We start from the raw sequence: 15,361 nt of genomic DNA on the forward strand, positions 1-15,361 counted from the left end.
AACTATCTGTATTTCATAATTTTAAATGGCACCAAATTGTATGGACATGGACTCTACTAACCTATCAGAAGCTTCTTCAGCTCAGAATGGAATCGTCTGGAGTTTTCTTATTAATTAACAATAAACTTAGTGTACATGTACTCCTAAATTTGATGAAAGAGATAAAAAGAGACAGCTCTGTCTGTCTTTATTCTGACATTTAACTAATTCAAAAGATATTTCAATATTTATTTATCCAAAACAAAACAAGTTTACTCTAAATTGATGTTGTACAGTAAAAAAATGTTCTTGGGTTTTCCATAAAGTGTATGTAAATATCTGGTTTCAACTGTGAATATACTGCTGTGTATTGAAATTCCTCTTGTTTTGAATAGGAATATACTGAACAACATACAAAGCATAATATATAAAATAACATCTACCAGAGTTTTTTCTTTAAAAGAAGCCCCTTATGTCCATTCTTGTATATCAGTACATTACTGAAACCGATTTATTTAGACGTGGAGGGAAACAACTGAAAATATGAAATAAACATACATGTAAGCTAAGACTCTCTAAAGAAACAGCATTGTTGTTGTTCGGCTTTTCATTTCGCCATTTGTTGATTCACTTGAAGAGCAAGTAACGTAATATGGGTCAAGTGATCAGTTTGATATCAATCTTTCGTGATACACCGTCATATTTACATTATTTGTACAGTACGAATGATTTTCTTTGGTACCTGGTCGAACTTCAGTTCTCCCCTCTGTCTGCCTGGCTGCACTTCTCCAACAGCGCACTTGCAAGCAGCAGCTCCCCCCGCCCCCTCCCTCAGTGTCTGAGCTCGGATCATACCAATATTAGGGGGGATTTACGCACAGTCGTAAATTCCCACAGTGTGCACTATGTGCTTTGAATATTGTGTGTAGTTTTTGTTTTATACAGTTGTCAGACAGGCATCTAGCTATGAAAAAATTACACTCCAAAAGACCCCGGGCTTCTGAAAAAACAACCCAGGGTTAAGCCCAGTAAGCCACCCCCCGCTCCGCCACTGATGTCAAGACATGTTTCTAGCAGGGCCCAGCAGAGGGTGGTGGTAATGCACATACAGTTCGGACCGTGTGTGTGTAATTTTGCCTCTGCACACTACTACGGAAGATTTTAAATCAAACAATCAGACAGATGCGAGTGGAAGTGAGGGGCACCGTTATAAGGCTGAAGAAACCCAATCAAAATTCAACTAAACCAATCAGAGAAAAAGCAAGAACTTCGGAGTGGTCGAATCAACAATATGGTTCATTGTTTAAAAGAAGGAGTTTACTGGAAAGCTTAACAACATCAAAAAAGCATGAAAGAGCACAAAATACCACCAAAGTGGATGATCACAGAATTATTTCCATGGAAATGAAAACACCTTCACAAGAACTCGCATAGTCAAGAAAACTGTTGACGAGGCATAAATATCAAAGTCTACAATCATTCCTTTGTGCACTTCAATCACATGACTGATTTAAAATCCACTGTGGGGGTGTACACTGTGTCTGCCCAACAAAGTATGGACCTATATGTAAAAAGATGCAGAAAGGTGCTAAGAAACAGGAATAAGGAACAAGTGCATTTAAAAGAGTAGCATTAAAAGAAAAAAAAAAGGGATACAATAAGATGCAGCTAACCCTGGGTATGTCTACAGGGGTAAAGTTAGGATTACACAACATAAGGCACTTGTTGGCAGAGGGAGTGGAGAGAAATAAAAAGCTGTGGGCGGCTAGTGACACAGAACGCAACAACTACTTAAATTATTCAGTTAAACTTTAGTCCAGCTGTACTACTGCCAGCAATACAACCTTGGATACTTTATGACAACACCGTAGATTTCACTTATCTTTATAATTCACATACTGATGTGTGCAGAGGTATAAAAGAATAGAATTGCAGTAGCATTTAGTATTCTGAAGTTTCATCTCAAAGTAAGGAGCAGTGTTTATGACTATGCACAAGAAAAAAACACTTAAAATATCCTTTTAAGAGAAAACAAGGTCATTTGAATTTGATGACAGTAAACGAGTTGGGGCACCGTCATGTTTACCACTATAGCATACCCTTTTCTTTTAATAAAAGATATAAAAGATATAAAAGATAGAATATCTGGGAATTGAGGAGACCACCTCTGGAATATTGATGAAGGATTCTAGCGGAACAAAAAATCCTCGGTCTTCTTTGATGCACCAAATGTTTTCAGCTGGTGAAAGATCTGGACTGCAGGCGGTTAACCTCACCACCAAAACTTGTCTGCTACAAACCCAGGCTGTTATAATAGCTGCAGAATGTAGTTTAACATTGTATTGCTGAAACATACAAGGCCTTCTCTGAAAAAAGATGTTATCTGGATGGAACGTGTGTTGCTTTAAAATCTGTACATACATGTCAACACTGATTGACCCTGTCTATATGTGCAAGCTGCCAGTTCCATCGGCCCTAATTCACTTTCTTACCAACAGAGAAGCAGGATTTAAGCATTGAGTAAAGCCAGCAAGTTGGATGGTCCCTCCCCTCTTTAGTCCAGCGTCTATATCTTTTCAAATATTTGAAGTAATTTTACCAAGATTTCTTCCTTTATCTAAACTCAAACGTTTATTTTGCAATGACCCCGATGAAGGCCACAAGCTGAAACGCTTTGGTCAGCTAATAAAGTTTTTCCATAGTGCTTCAAGTGTCGCTGGAGTCTTCATGCCACCAGACATTTAACCACACAGCAGTTTTTTACTTTGCTTCAGTCCAATTTAAAAGAACTGTGTTCATAGTAGATGGCAGCGTCCCATAATGTTCACGTCTGGCTTCTTCTTTACATGGTTACATGGTACAAGCTTTAATCTCCATTTGTGGATGACATGGTGAACACAGATAATCATTTCTGGAAGTTTCCTGAGTGCATGCAGTGATGACGGAATCATGCCTGCCTTTTAATGTGGTGCTGTCTGAGGGCCTGAAGATCATAGACATCCAATAGACATCAGAATTATCCTTTGCATACAAAGATTTCTCCAGATTCTCTTAATGATATCATGTACTGTAGACCGTGAGATGTTCTAAATATTTACAGTTTTATATTGATGATAATTCTGAAACAGTTTTTTGCAGATTGGTGAACCTCGGACCACGGTTAATTCTGAGAAGCTCTGCCTCTCTAAGATGTTCATTTTATACCAAATCATGTTATTGACCTGTTGCTAATTAACCTAATTAGCTGTAAAGTGTTTCTCCAGCTGTTTCTTTTTAGTTTCGCCTTCTCATTTTCTTTTTTGAAACGTCTATTAAATAAAAAATGAGCCACATTTTTTCATGAAACAGTAAAATGTCTCGGTCCAAGCTCCACACCAGCTGGTGGCGGTAATGCAATAATTTATTGTTCACCAAAAAATAAAAGAAGAACGCCTGCGCGCTCTAGAGCTCAACGCTGAATGCTGGCGATGAAGGCATTAAATATTAGTGCACTTCATTCTGTCCTGTCATGTTTCTGACTCATGCGGAGGTATGGGGGACATACTGGGAGTGCGTTTTCACGCCGTTCACGGTGATCATCTGCTCCCTCACAGCCGCACTGTACTATCTGTGGGGCCGCAAGTGTCAGGTCAGATTCCGTGGTTACTTTATTCTGTTTCCTTTTCACTATGCTACTTTCCAATTAGTTACAAAAATTTATATGTTTACTTCAAAAAAGTTCTACTTTACCCCTCAGCTGAGTCTTGTACGCTTTTGCGAGATGTAGAATTAAGTCTGTTTGGTAAAGGGAAAAAAAATTAAACCGATCACACCACCGACCACAACTAAAGCTCAAATTAGTCATCACAGGTGTATAAAATAAAGCACCTGTATGGGTCGTTCTGAAGATTTCGTGAACTCAAGCGTAGTGATGAAATGGGATCTCGCCGTTTCCTTCCTCCTATATATTCCACAATCAACAATCGGTGGGTTTCACACAAAGTGGGAGTGTTTGGGAACCACAACAACGCAGCCAAGAAGTTACCGACCAGGTATTAAAGATCGGGGTCGCGTAAAAGTCGAAAGCTGCAGACTGACTGTGCCATCACAAAAAATGCGTACCAGGAGCTTCATGGCTTTCATACTTCCTGTAATCTGTAATCTGTAATGTTTAAAAGCAATGACTCCACTCGAAAATTGCCAAACAAAAGGAAATGTGTTTGTGAAGAGTTTTTCGATCACCCTTTGCACCTAATGTCTCTCCTGTTTCTTTGCAATTAGACGGACATGTTTGCACTTCTATAACTGGGTGCTTTTTCTGTGAGCTTATTTATCATTGACTTTGTTGTGTGACCTGTTCATATTCATATTAAGCATTGTGCTAAAGTTTAAGCACTTTAAGTTTAAGTATTGGCAGCTGAAGAATTTAAGAATTAAGAATTTTATGTTAAAAATGCCAAAAAATAAGCAAATATAACAAATCTCTGCACAGACTGTATCAAAGGGAAAAGGGGAGTTTTGATCTTAGACTTATTTTCTGTATGTCAGCCACTCACTGATTACATGCTATTGTGTGACATCACATTAAAGTGCAGAGCTGGTATTATTCAGCACACTGACACTGCATCTACATACCACTGATACTGCCATTATTTTCTTTGTACCTTGTTCTGCTCGCCTGGTGTGTTTTGGATGTTTTCTTGTCTCTCACAGGTGTGACTGTATTAGCAGCTGTGCTTTTATAACGCCTTCATCTGGTCTTGTGTCCTTTCAGAGACCAGCTCTGGTTTGCAGTGAGGCTTTCAGTGCATTCCTCTTCAAGCACTGTCCTGTGGTAGCTGAGCGCTTCAGTCCCACTCCGTGGTGCTGGGGAGGCCGACTTCAAACGCTGGTCTTTGCTGTCCTCAAATCCAGACCCCCTGTCAGTTATCGCAAGTAGGAAGAAACCCTCTTTTTTCAGTTCACCACTATTTACAAGAGGGTTAAAAATCTTAATCTAAACATTTAATTAAATAATGAATATCTTGTCTCGTCCCTTCATCTCCCAGTGAGCTGATCCGTACAGTGGATGGTGGTCAGATCTCTCTTGACTGGTTGGACAATCAGGCCAGTGTGACCTACCCAGAATCCTCCACGCGTCCCACAGTGCTCATCCTCCCAGGGATTACAGGAAACAGCCAGCAGTCCTATGTGCTTCACGCCGTTAGCCAGGCCACACGCCACGGTTACAGGTCAGCTGCACTCCTCACACAAAATGAAGTGATCTTGAAGCAGCGCTAACAGGAAAGTTTACATTAAGCAGGAAGCTTATTGTAGCTTGTGCCCGGTATTTGCCTGAAGCAGTTTTCATAAATACTTTCCTTCCTAGATGTGTGGTCTTCAACAACAGAGGTCTTGGAGGGGAGGAGCTGCTGGTAAGTACAATGAATACCTAATAATTTATAGTTAAGTAAAATCTAATTCTCAAAACACTGTTTAAGAAAGAAGCTCATGTTCCAGAATGAACACATTCAAGCTTGACTGAAATTTGCCCTCGTGGAGAAGCTAAATGCCTTCTGGAGAAAACTTTATGGTCAGATGAGACAAATATTAGCTTTTTGGCCATAATGACAAGAGGTGTGTTTGGAGGAGTAAAAGTGAGGATTTCAAATATGAAAACACTGTCTGGGGTTGTTTTCCTGCCAGTGGTGCGGGCACATTAAACAATGTGGATGGAATGATTCTAGTGTATCCAGAGAGTACTCAGAGTGCTTCATTTGTTCCACTTTTTTCATGTTACAGCCTTATTCCAAAATTTTTATTTTTCACCACAAAATTTTGCAAAGTAGAACACCCAAGTACTTGCGAGTTTAATAATAAAAACATAATATGTACATAGGAATTTGCAGCCTTTGCTCAATACTTTGCAGAAGCAGCTTTGGCAGCAATTACAGCTCAGGTCTTTTAGAGTATGATGTTACAAACTTGGCACGCTAACCTTTAGGCAGTTTCTCCCATTCTTCTATCCAGTTGGAGGGGGAAGGTTGGCATACACCGATTTTCTGATTTTTTTTTTCCAGAGACATTCAATTGGTTCAAGTCTGGGTTCTGGCTGGTCCAGTCAATGACATTTGCAGAGTGGAAACCACTCCTTTGTTTGTTTGGTTGTGTGCTTTGTGTGCCTTGTTGGAAGATGAACCTTTACCCCAGTATGAGTTCCAGAGCACTCTGGGGCAGGATGTTTTGATATATTACTGCGTTTATCTTGCCCTTGACCCTGACTAATCTCACAAAAACATCCGCACAATATGATGCTGCCACCACCGCGCTAAATTTGATGTCATGGTATTGGCTGCCTGGTTTCCTCCAGACATAAAGCTTGACATTGAGGCCAAAAAGTTCAAGCTTTTGATCCAACAAAACAATGCATTTGTGACCAGTTTTCTAAGATTAATTTCTTCAGGCATAGTTAGTTTCAGTGTTTTTCTTAATATAAATATGGAGAACGTCATCCTCAGTGCACCATTTCACAGCAGTAATAGCACTAACAGAAGATCTGAGGCTTAAGTGCTGCATGTAACTCCCCTCCTGTATCCCTCTGCTTGCTTCAGACACCAGTCACCTACTGTGCTGCCAATACTTCAGATCTTGAGTGTGTGGTGCAGCATGTCAAAGGGCTCTACCCCAGTGCTCCTGTGCTTGGGGCTGGTGTGTCTTTGGGAGGGTGAGTTGGTGCATAGTGTTTCTGCTGGCCTCCATTTCTGGACCTAGATTTGTCGTCTGTGTCTTTCCTCCATTTCTTTTATTATTTTTTTTCAACAATTTTATGATTCGTTTCTTTTCACCCTGCTGCAGCATGGTGTTGTTAAACTACCTGGCCCGTAAGCACACAGAGTCAGGATTGGTTGCTGGTATCACCATCTCCGTACCCTGGGATGCATTGAAGTTCTCCAGCTCGATGGAGGAACCGCTCAACTGGCTGCTCTTCAACAGGCACATCACGAGATCCTTGCACCAAATTCTCAACAGGTCGGATAAGTTACGGTTGCTAAATCTACATTTGCGTTTGTAAATCCAGTTAAATAAAAAAACAAAAATCTGTTTCTCACAGGCACAGGAAGATTTTAGAGAAAGTGGTGGATGTTGACTATGTCCTGAAGGTATGATACAATATTACTCACAGTTTGTCAGTTTCTTAGATGTATAATTGACTCTACATTCATCGTCATCTTGTTTTCACACCCCCTTGTAGGCTCGGTCCATCCGGGAGTTTGACGAACGCTTCACGTCTCTGATGTTTGGTTATAGCTCATGTATGGATTATTACCGCGATGCCAGCCCAGGCAAAAAGCTCCCCAATACAGCCGTACCCATCCTGTGTCTCAATGCCGCTGATGACCCTTTCTCTCCACAGACTGGTGAGTACACAACAGGAGAGGTGTGTCAGTATAAGCACTGCAAAGGGGAAATAACAGCTGTAATGGTTTACTCATAAATGCTGATTCAGTAGGCCTTGTCAGATTTGGCGCACAAAAGATAAATCAAGTTTTGTAATTGTTGAGAATTTATATTCTTCTTAACACAATTCCTTTTTTTAAAATGTAATCAAGGATGTTGAAGTCACATGAAAGGTTTCCGATTCATGTGTCTGCTTTGTGTCTACTCTGCTGTCTGTTTATATTCATTTGGACTTTTTCCGTCCTGCTCTCACAGCCTTCCCAGTGTCTATAGTCCAGGATCTTCCTAACGTCGCCCTGGTATTGACGGCACACGGGGGACACATTGCCTTCTTGCAGGGTTTTTTTCCTCGAGGTGAGAACTACATGGAGCGCTTGTTTGGCCAGTTTGTGCACGCAGTCTTTGAACACCGGGAGGAAATGAAGCAAGCCTGTGGTATCAGAGAGGAGCAGATGAAGGACTAACGAGCAATATGAAGGCACTTACACTGAAGTAATACAACATTTGCAGCTGCAACTCTGCTCATCTACCTCATGACCTCAGGTTCATGTTCTGTAGACAGTCAAATTTTCCTATGATTACACTTTTGCATGCTGTAGAGTGTGGATGGGACACCAGTGGTTAATGAGCTGACACTGTGTAAAGACCAGTAACACCCTGTGTGGGGTTTCAGATAATTGTATCTGCTGCCATAAAGTGTAATAATGAATCGTAAGCGTATCATGAGGACCAGATCACTATGTATGTGTGCTGAATGTATTTTTATTAGCAGTAAACTGAACATCAGTTTTTTGTTTGTTTGCAGTGATTTCCATGACAGAACCATACCTGTTTTCAATGCAGTGCTGCGCGATGGCCTGGAGGTCACGGCCATTTAATACTGACTTTTTGCACTTGTTCTCTGTGCACAGAGATTCCTCTAGATTCTCTGAATATTTTGATGATATACTATGATGAGATATTCAGCGATTTTATGTTATTCTGAAATTGTTTCACAATTTTTTGCACATTGGTGAACTTCAGCCCATCTTTACTTCGGAGAAACTCTGCCTCCCTAAGATGCAGAAATATTCCTGACCTGTTGCTAATTAATCTAATAATTTGCTAAATATTTCACTAGTTGAGAACAAGGTAACATAGGGTTTTGAAATTGATATCGTAGATGTCTAATATGAGGCTGAGGATTAGCACTGCCAACCACCAGTATTTTTAGTGAATGTTAATTCACATAATAGGGCTAGTGGCAATATTTTTATGGGTACTTGTATATTTGGTGTCAAAAGACATGAAGGAGGAGAATGGAGCAAAGGCCACAACAAACGTTTATGGTGATAATAAATCAACCTGAGGGAAAGGTGGGATAAACAAGAGTAAGTTGAAGTGTACAAAAGGAGAAATGAGGTGAGGAGGGAAAAGGAGATACATTTGTACATACTGAACTGATCAGCACAGGATACACTGTTAGAAATATGAGGCAGAAATAAGGCAATTCAATTTCATTCAAGTCCTCAGACGAAAAATAGATCTAATAAATATTTTAAAAATGCCAACTTAGCTGATAAAAATAATTATTTTTGTTTTTAAAGCCGTAAATAAACAAAAGTTTCGATCCAAGCTTCACACCAGCTCGTGGCGGTAATGCAATCATTTATTGATTGTTTTTGATTGAATCTTTATTTTGAACTTGTTGAAACAGTATAACAACATAGAATTAAAACGAGACAAACAAACAAAGAAAAACAAAAGGAAAACGAGCAACCACAACTACAAATAACTTTCATGCTCAAAAAGGAGCAGGAAGAAACAAACTTATTTAATCCCACCCCCTTTTCCACTATCTTGGAAATCAACAGACTACAGAAATCCTCCTTACAACTACATTATATTTTACGTGTATTTAAAAAAAATGTATATCTATCTTTCTATCTATCCATATATATATATATATATATATACTCATTTTCAATAACCCCATAGAAAGTAAAAGAAAAACTATATCTCCATATTTGTAGTTTACATGGATCGTAGCCATGACGTTGAAGTTGGAGCTTTTGTCCAATCAGGAGCTTCGCCTGTGAGAACTAGGAAGCAGCTGCTCCCGGAGAAAACACCAGACTTATTACCTGATGGCTACCGGCGTCTAACGTAATATCGCCAAGGCTGCTGGGAAGAGTCGAAGTACAACATATTGAACGTTAGATGTTTCTGATGAAGGCAGGTTGTCGGGCATTAAATATCATATTCTTTCTGTCCTGTTATTCCGTTGTGTCGGTTAACGACGTCGTCGGCTAGCAGCTCAGCTGTCAACCGCACTTAGACCGTTGTCATGTTTCTGACTCATGCGGAGGTATGGAGAACATACTGGGAGTGTGTTTCCAGGCCATACACGGTGATCATCTGCTCCCTCACAGCCACAATGTACTATCTGTGGGGCCGCGAGTGTCAGGTCAGTCTCTGCGGTCGAAGTTAGCGGCAAAGACTCCGCCATACCCGCTTTGACTTACAGTTTAGTTGGATTTTTAAGCGTTTTATTTCCTTTAAAATGAAGATCACTATATCCTATTAACTCCTATTCGACTTTATCTGTGGTATTTTGTTTTTCTAATTAATTAAAAAACTGTTTTTCCGTTTTATTTATTTACATTTTTAAGCTTATTTAACATTTGGTCCATAATTTTACAGTTTTTAGTGTTTGGGTTCAGAGGTTTGTACTCAAAGCTCTGAACCTTTTTTAAAAAAAAATTAACTTTATTTTGTATAAAATTAAATCTGTAGGTTATAATATTGTAATATGTGTATCATCTGTGTATGAGATATGATCTTTTATTCTACAAAATTAAAGCCTCTCTTTTATTGATTCCATAAATAAAACTGGAAGAAGATCATGGTTATGAGTGATCATTTGGTAATAAGCAGTATATCAGCTTTATTCATAATAAGTGTTTTACTTAAGTTTAAGCAGCTAAAGTGAGGATAATTTCAAAGTATGGTCAATAGTAGAATTTGTTTATGTAGAAAATGCAGAAAAAATAAATATCTAAAATATCTTCACAGACTGTAAACAAGACAATATGAATTTTGAATTGATTATATTTGAATACTATTTTCAAATATCTAAAACGTTGGTAAGAGTTATTTTCTCATTGTTAGCTACTTGCTAATCAAATGCTATTGTGTAACATCACATCAAAGTTTCCAAGTGATGTATTTCTTGCAGAGCTGGTCACATCACATCTACATACCACTGATACTGCCATTATTTTCTTTGTACCTTGTTCTGCTCGCCTGGTGTGTTTTGGATGTTTTCTTGTCTCTCACAGGTGTGAATGTATTAGCAGCTGTGCTTTTATAACGCCTTCATCTGGTCTTGTGTCCTTTCAGAGACCAGCTCTGGTTTGCAGTGAGGCTTTCAGTGCATTCCTCTACAAGCACTGTCCTGTGGTAGCTGAGCGCTTCAGTCCCACTCCGTGGTGCTGGGGAGGCCGACTTCAAACGCTGGTCTGTGCTGCCCTCAAATCCAGACCCCCTGTCAGTTATCGCAAGTAGGAAGAAACCCTCTTTTTTCAGTTCACCACTATTTACAAGAGGGTTAAAAATCTTAATCTAAACATTTAATTAAATAATGAATATCTTGTCTCGTCCCTTCATCTCCCAGTGAGCTGATCCGTACAGTGGATGGTGGTCAGATCTCTCTTGACTGGTTGGACAATCAGGCCAGTGTGACCTACCCAGAATCCTCCACGCGTCCCACAGTGCTCATCCTCCCAGGGATTACAGGAAACAGCCAGCAGTCCTATGTGCTTCACGCCGTTAGCCAGGCCACACGCCACGGTTACAGGTCAGCTGCACTCCTCACACAAAATGAAGTGATCTTGAAGCAGCGCTAACAGGAAAGTTTACATTAAGCAGGAAGCTTATTGTAGCTTGTGCCCGGTATTTGCCTGAAGCAGTTTTCATAAATACTTTCCTTCCTAGATGTGTGGTCTTCAACAACAGAGGTCTTGGAGGGGAGGAGCTGCTGGTAAGTACAATGAATACCTAATAAATTAGAATAATATCAAATTAGTTTTTAAAAATCTGTAAGTAACATGTCAATACACTCTGAAGGACCCCAGTTGAGTGAGGAAAGTGAGGATTTTAGAGCGGGAGGACAGAAATGAGAAGTAGGAAACTGTGGTGGTCTTGAACTCTGATCCCCCCTGCAAGGATTCTAGCCTTTGGTAGATGGGTTGCCAATGTATTTAATCCCAATTTAAAACAGTTTCAGATTAAAAAAAAACAACCAAACAAACAAAAAAAGTGAATTGAAAGTATTTTCTGTGTGTTTAAGTAGTAATTTAAGTTTTTCCACTGATACACCATTTCAGACCAATAATAACACTAACAGAAGATCTGAGGCTTAAGTGCTGCATGTAACTCCCCTCCTGTATCCCTCTGCTTGCTTCAGACACCAGTCACCTACTGTGCTGCCAATACTTCAGATCTTGAGTGTGTGGTGCAGCATGTCAAAGGGCTCTACCCCAGTGCTCCTGTGCTTGGGGCTGGTGTGTCTTTGGGAGGGTGAGTTGGTGCATAGTGTTTCTGCTGGCCTCCATTTCTGGACCTAGATTTGTCATCTGTGTCTTTCCTCCATTTCTTTTATTTATTGATTTTTAACAATTGCATGATTCGTTTCTTTTCACCCTGCTGCAGCATGGTGTTGTTAAACTACCTGGCCCGTAAGCACACCGAGTCAGGATTGGTTGCCGGTATCACCATCTCCGTACCCTGGGATGCACGTAAGTCCTCTGACTCGATGGAGGAACCGCTCAACTGGCTGCTCTTCAACAGGCACATCACGAGATGCTTGCACCGCGCTGTCACCAGGTTGGATACATTTGGGTTCATAAATTTTGTCTAACAGTTTTGCGTTTGTAAATCCAGTTAAATAAAACCCCAAAATCTGTTTCTCACAGGCACAGGAAGATTTTAGAGAAAGTGGTGGATGTTGACTATGTCCTGAAGGTATGATACAATATTACTCACAGTTTGTCAGTTTCTTAGATGTATAATTGACTCTACATTCATCGTCATCTTGTTTTCACACCCTTTTGTAGGCTCGGTCCATCCGTGAGTTTGACGAACGCTATACGTCTCTGATGTTTGGTTATAGCTCATGTATGGATTATTACCGCGATGCCAGCCCAGGCAAAAAGCTCCCCAATACAGCCGTACCCATCCTGTGTCTCAATGCTGCTGATGACCCTTTCTCTCCACAGACTGGTGAGTACACAACAGGAGAGGTGTGTCAGTATAAGCACTGCAAAGGGGAAATAACAGCTGTAATGGTTTACTCATAAATGTGACGTTTTTCAGATTTTATGGTCCTATTCGAAAAAAACAAGTTGGGAACATTGTGTAAAATTGAATGCTTTACTGAAAGTTGTACAAGACATCATATTAAAAGTGTACTGCTAAAGAAAACACCTGGTGGAACATTAGTAACACGGTTGGGTATAAATAGAGCATCCAAGAGTGTCTAGGTTTCTCAGAAGTAAAGGTGGGGCAGCGTTTACTACTCTGTTAAAGACTACACGAAAAAATAGTTGACAGTAAAGTTTCTCAAAATAAAGCTGCAAATGATCTTGGAATTTTAGAGAATCAAGCAAACTCTCTGTATGCAAGTGACAAAGCTAAAAACCAAGGCTGATATCTTAAGGCCCTTAGGTGCCAGTGGGTTCATTGCCACAGACTCAGGAACACTACTGAAAACATATGTAAGCGAATACAGTTCAATACTGCATCCACACATGCAAGATAACACTCTCTCAAACACTTTCATCTTTGTGTGTGAGCTCATTTAAGATGGACTGAAGCGACGTCAAAACAGATGATTGAATTTATCTCTATTATATTAGGAAATGTCTCATTCTTTTTAGCACAATTCCTTTTTTTATATGTAATCATGGACGTTGAAGTCTCCGGGTTACAAAAGGTTTCCGATTCACGTGTCTGCTTTGTGTCTACTTTGCTGTCTGTTTATATTCATTTGGGCTTTTTCTTTCCTGCTCTCACAGCCTTCCCGGTGTCCGTAGTTCAGGATCTTCCTAACGTCGCCCTGGTATTGACGGCCCACGGGGGACACATTGCCTTCTTGCAGGGTTTTTTTCCTCTAGGCGAGAGCTATATGGAGCGCTTGTTTGGCCAGTTTCTGCACGCAGTCTTTGAACACCGGGAGGAAATGAAGCAAGCCTGTGGTATCAGAGAGGAGCAAATGAAGGACTAACGAGCAATATGAAGGCACTTACACTGAAGTAATACAACATTTGCAGCTGCAACTCTGCTCATCTACCTCATGACCTCAGGTTCATGTTCAAGTCATGTAGAAATAAAAAAATGACAGTGAAGTAAAATCAGTAAAGCTATTTTGAAGTATTTAATACATTTTAGTCAATTTGAAAATATTGCTGATCAATTGATTGCTACCTACTTTCAGTCACAAAGGCCGTCTGTGCACCGCACACCTGTAGTATGTAGACTGCACTGTAGAGTTCAAGTGCTCTGCTTGTTGCTATTTAAAAAAAGTGAAGAGTTGGTTATTAAAATTAAAAACAGCATTATTGTTGTTTTCTTCTTGCTAATTATGTTTTTTTCCCTTTTGCATCAAATGCTTATTTAGTTTTGAGCCTTCAAGAAGTGTTTTCCTCGGGGTTTGTGGCATGCCTTAAAGGACGAAACTTTCCTGTGTTTATACGCTGCATGTTGTACAGTAAACGACACCAGTGGTAAATGAGCCGACACTGGGTAAAGACCATTAACGCCCTGTGTGGTGCTTCAGTATCTGCTGCTATAAAGTGTAATTAAGTATCGTAAGCATCACACAAAGACCAGATCAGCATGTACATGTACTGAATGTATTTTTATTATCAGTAGACAGTACATCAGCTTTGTTTTTGTATTACCAACAGTGCACTGATTAATATGTAGCTTTACTGTGCTAGGTGGTATTAGTGTAGGATTCATGCCATTTTTAAATGACGCCACTGCTGGCTATAAAAGGAAGTGTTTTCAATCATCGGCATGAAGAAAAATAGGTGACAATGGTGCTAATTGGTGGCTTTTAATTGTCAGCGTGAGGGTGGATGAGAATTTAATTTTGCTTTTTCAGAAGTAAAAGAGGCTTTTCATGAATGTCACGAATCCATCAGCTATTTGCATGTTTACCACATTCACCTGCCTTTTAATATCTTTTTTTTTAAACTCACGCCTTATTTATAAACTTTATGTATGGGCTGTAAAGACAATCACGGTGTTATTGCAATATCATGTAATGGTGCAATATTTGGGCATTGTATGTTCGATGGTGTATCTTGTAATTACACTACAATTAAAGGGTGATAAAGATCGACTGGTGATTTTTACATCTTGAGTTTGTCTGGAAGCTTCAAGTGGCCGTTCACTGTGATCGATAGCAAGTCGCAGCAGGTTTATTTTGTTATAGCACGTATCACCAGGTTTGACCTGTAGTGGAAAAATGTTATAACCCATATGCTGCCTGTCACTGAGTTACCCTTCACTTGCACCGCTGAAATCCGAGGCCTTTAATCTCTGAGCGCTCGAGTCATTAATGTCGCAGATTAACCAGGAAGATATCAATAATTAACTGTGAACAATAAAGGCCCACGCCCTTTGTCACAATGCTAACCCTCTAACCTCATTTAGAGTCATTTGTGGCCTAGAAAACATTCAGTGGCATTTACTCTGTGGAAAAACAGGAACCTGAAGGAGTAGCCACTTTCCGAATCTGGCAGATAAAATCTACCCTAAAATAGTTCCACACTACCCCAGCTCTTATGTGAATGCAGCCATTTGGAAGAAAGGTGCTTGTTGCGAACACATTTTTTCTTTCTAAAGACAAAAATATGAAGGTAGAAGAGTGAGGACTTGTGCAGCTTTTATGCTTCTACTTCAGCTTTGTGGCAGCTTT

The 15,361-nt window shown here is 39.9% G+C and overlaps 2 protein-coding genes across 3 annotated transcripts in view; both read left to right on the forward strand.

The window, feature by feature from the left end:
* Window positions 1-15,361, forward strand: part of prkg3 (protein kinase cGMP-dependent 3) — a 37,787-nt gene that overhangs the window by 8,183 nt on the left and 14,243 nt on the right. Inside the window, 10 exon segments of the mRNA XM_080290031.1 lie at window positions 3,467-3,607; window positions 4,733-4,893; window positions 5,007-5,189; window positions 5,327-5,372; window positions 6,549-6,661; window positions 6,793-6,966; window positions 7,049-7,097; window positions 7,190-7,355; window positions 7,651-7,749; window positions 8,201-8,347. Coding sequence (XP_080146157.1) covers window positions 3,467-3,607; window positions 4,733-4,893; window positions 5,007-5,189; window positions 5,327-5,372; window positions 6,549-6,661; window positions 6,793-6,966; window positions 7,049-7,097; window positions 7,190-7,355; window positions 7,651-7,749; window positions 8,201-8,347 — 1,279 coding nt within the window.
* LOC113006590 (phospholipase ABHD3-like) lies at window positions 9,374-14,782 on the forward strand. Of its 2 annotated transcripts, none has more exons than XM_026142654.2 (9): window positions 9,374-9,841; window positions 10,777-10,937; window positions 11,051-11,233; window positions 11,371-11,416; window positions 11,843-11,955; window positions 12,088-12,261; window positions 12,351-12,399; window positions 12,492-12,657; window positions 13,452-14,782. In XM_026142654.2, exons 1-9 carry the CDS (start codon window positions 9,722-9,724, stop codon window positions 13,658-13,660), a joined length of 1,221 nt encoding a protein of 406 aa, XP_025998439.2. In that variant the 5' UTR covers window positions 9,374-9,721; the 3' UTR covers window positions 13,661-14,782. The 2 variants fall into 2 exon arrangements, with proteins under 2 accessions (XP_025998439.2, XP_025998440.2); XM_026142655.2 differs by having other exon boundaries at window positions 9,379-9,609.

Source organism: Astatotilapia calliptera, chromosome 15, assembly GCF_964374335.1.
Source record: "Astatotilapia calliptera chromosome 15, fAstCal68.1, whole genome shotgun sequence".
Taxonomy (NCBI): domain Eukaryota; kingdom Metazoa; phylum Chordata; class Actinopteri; order Cichliformes; family Cichlidae; genus Astatotilapia; species Astatotilapia calliptera.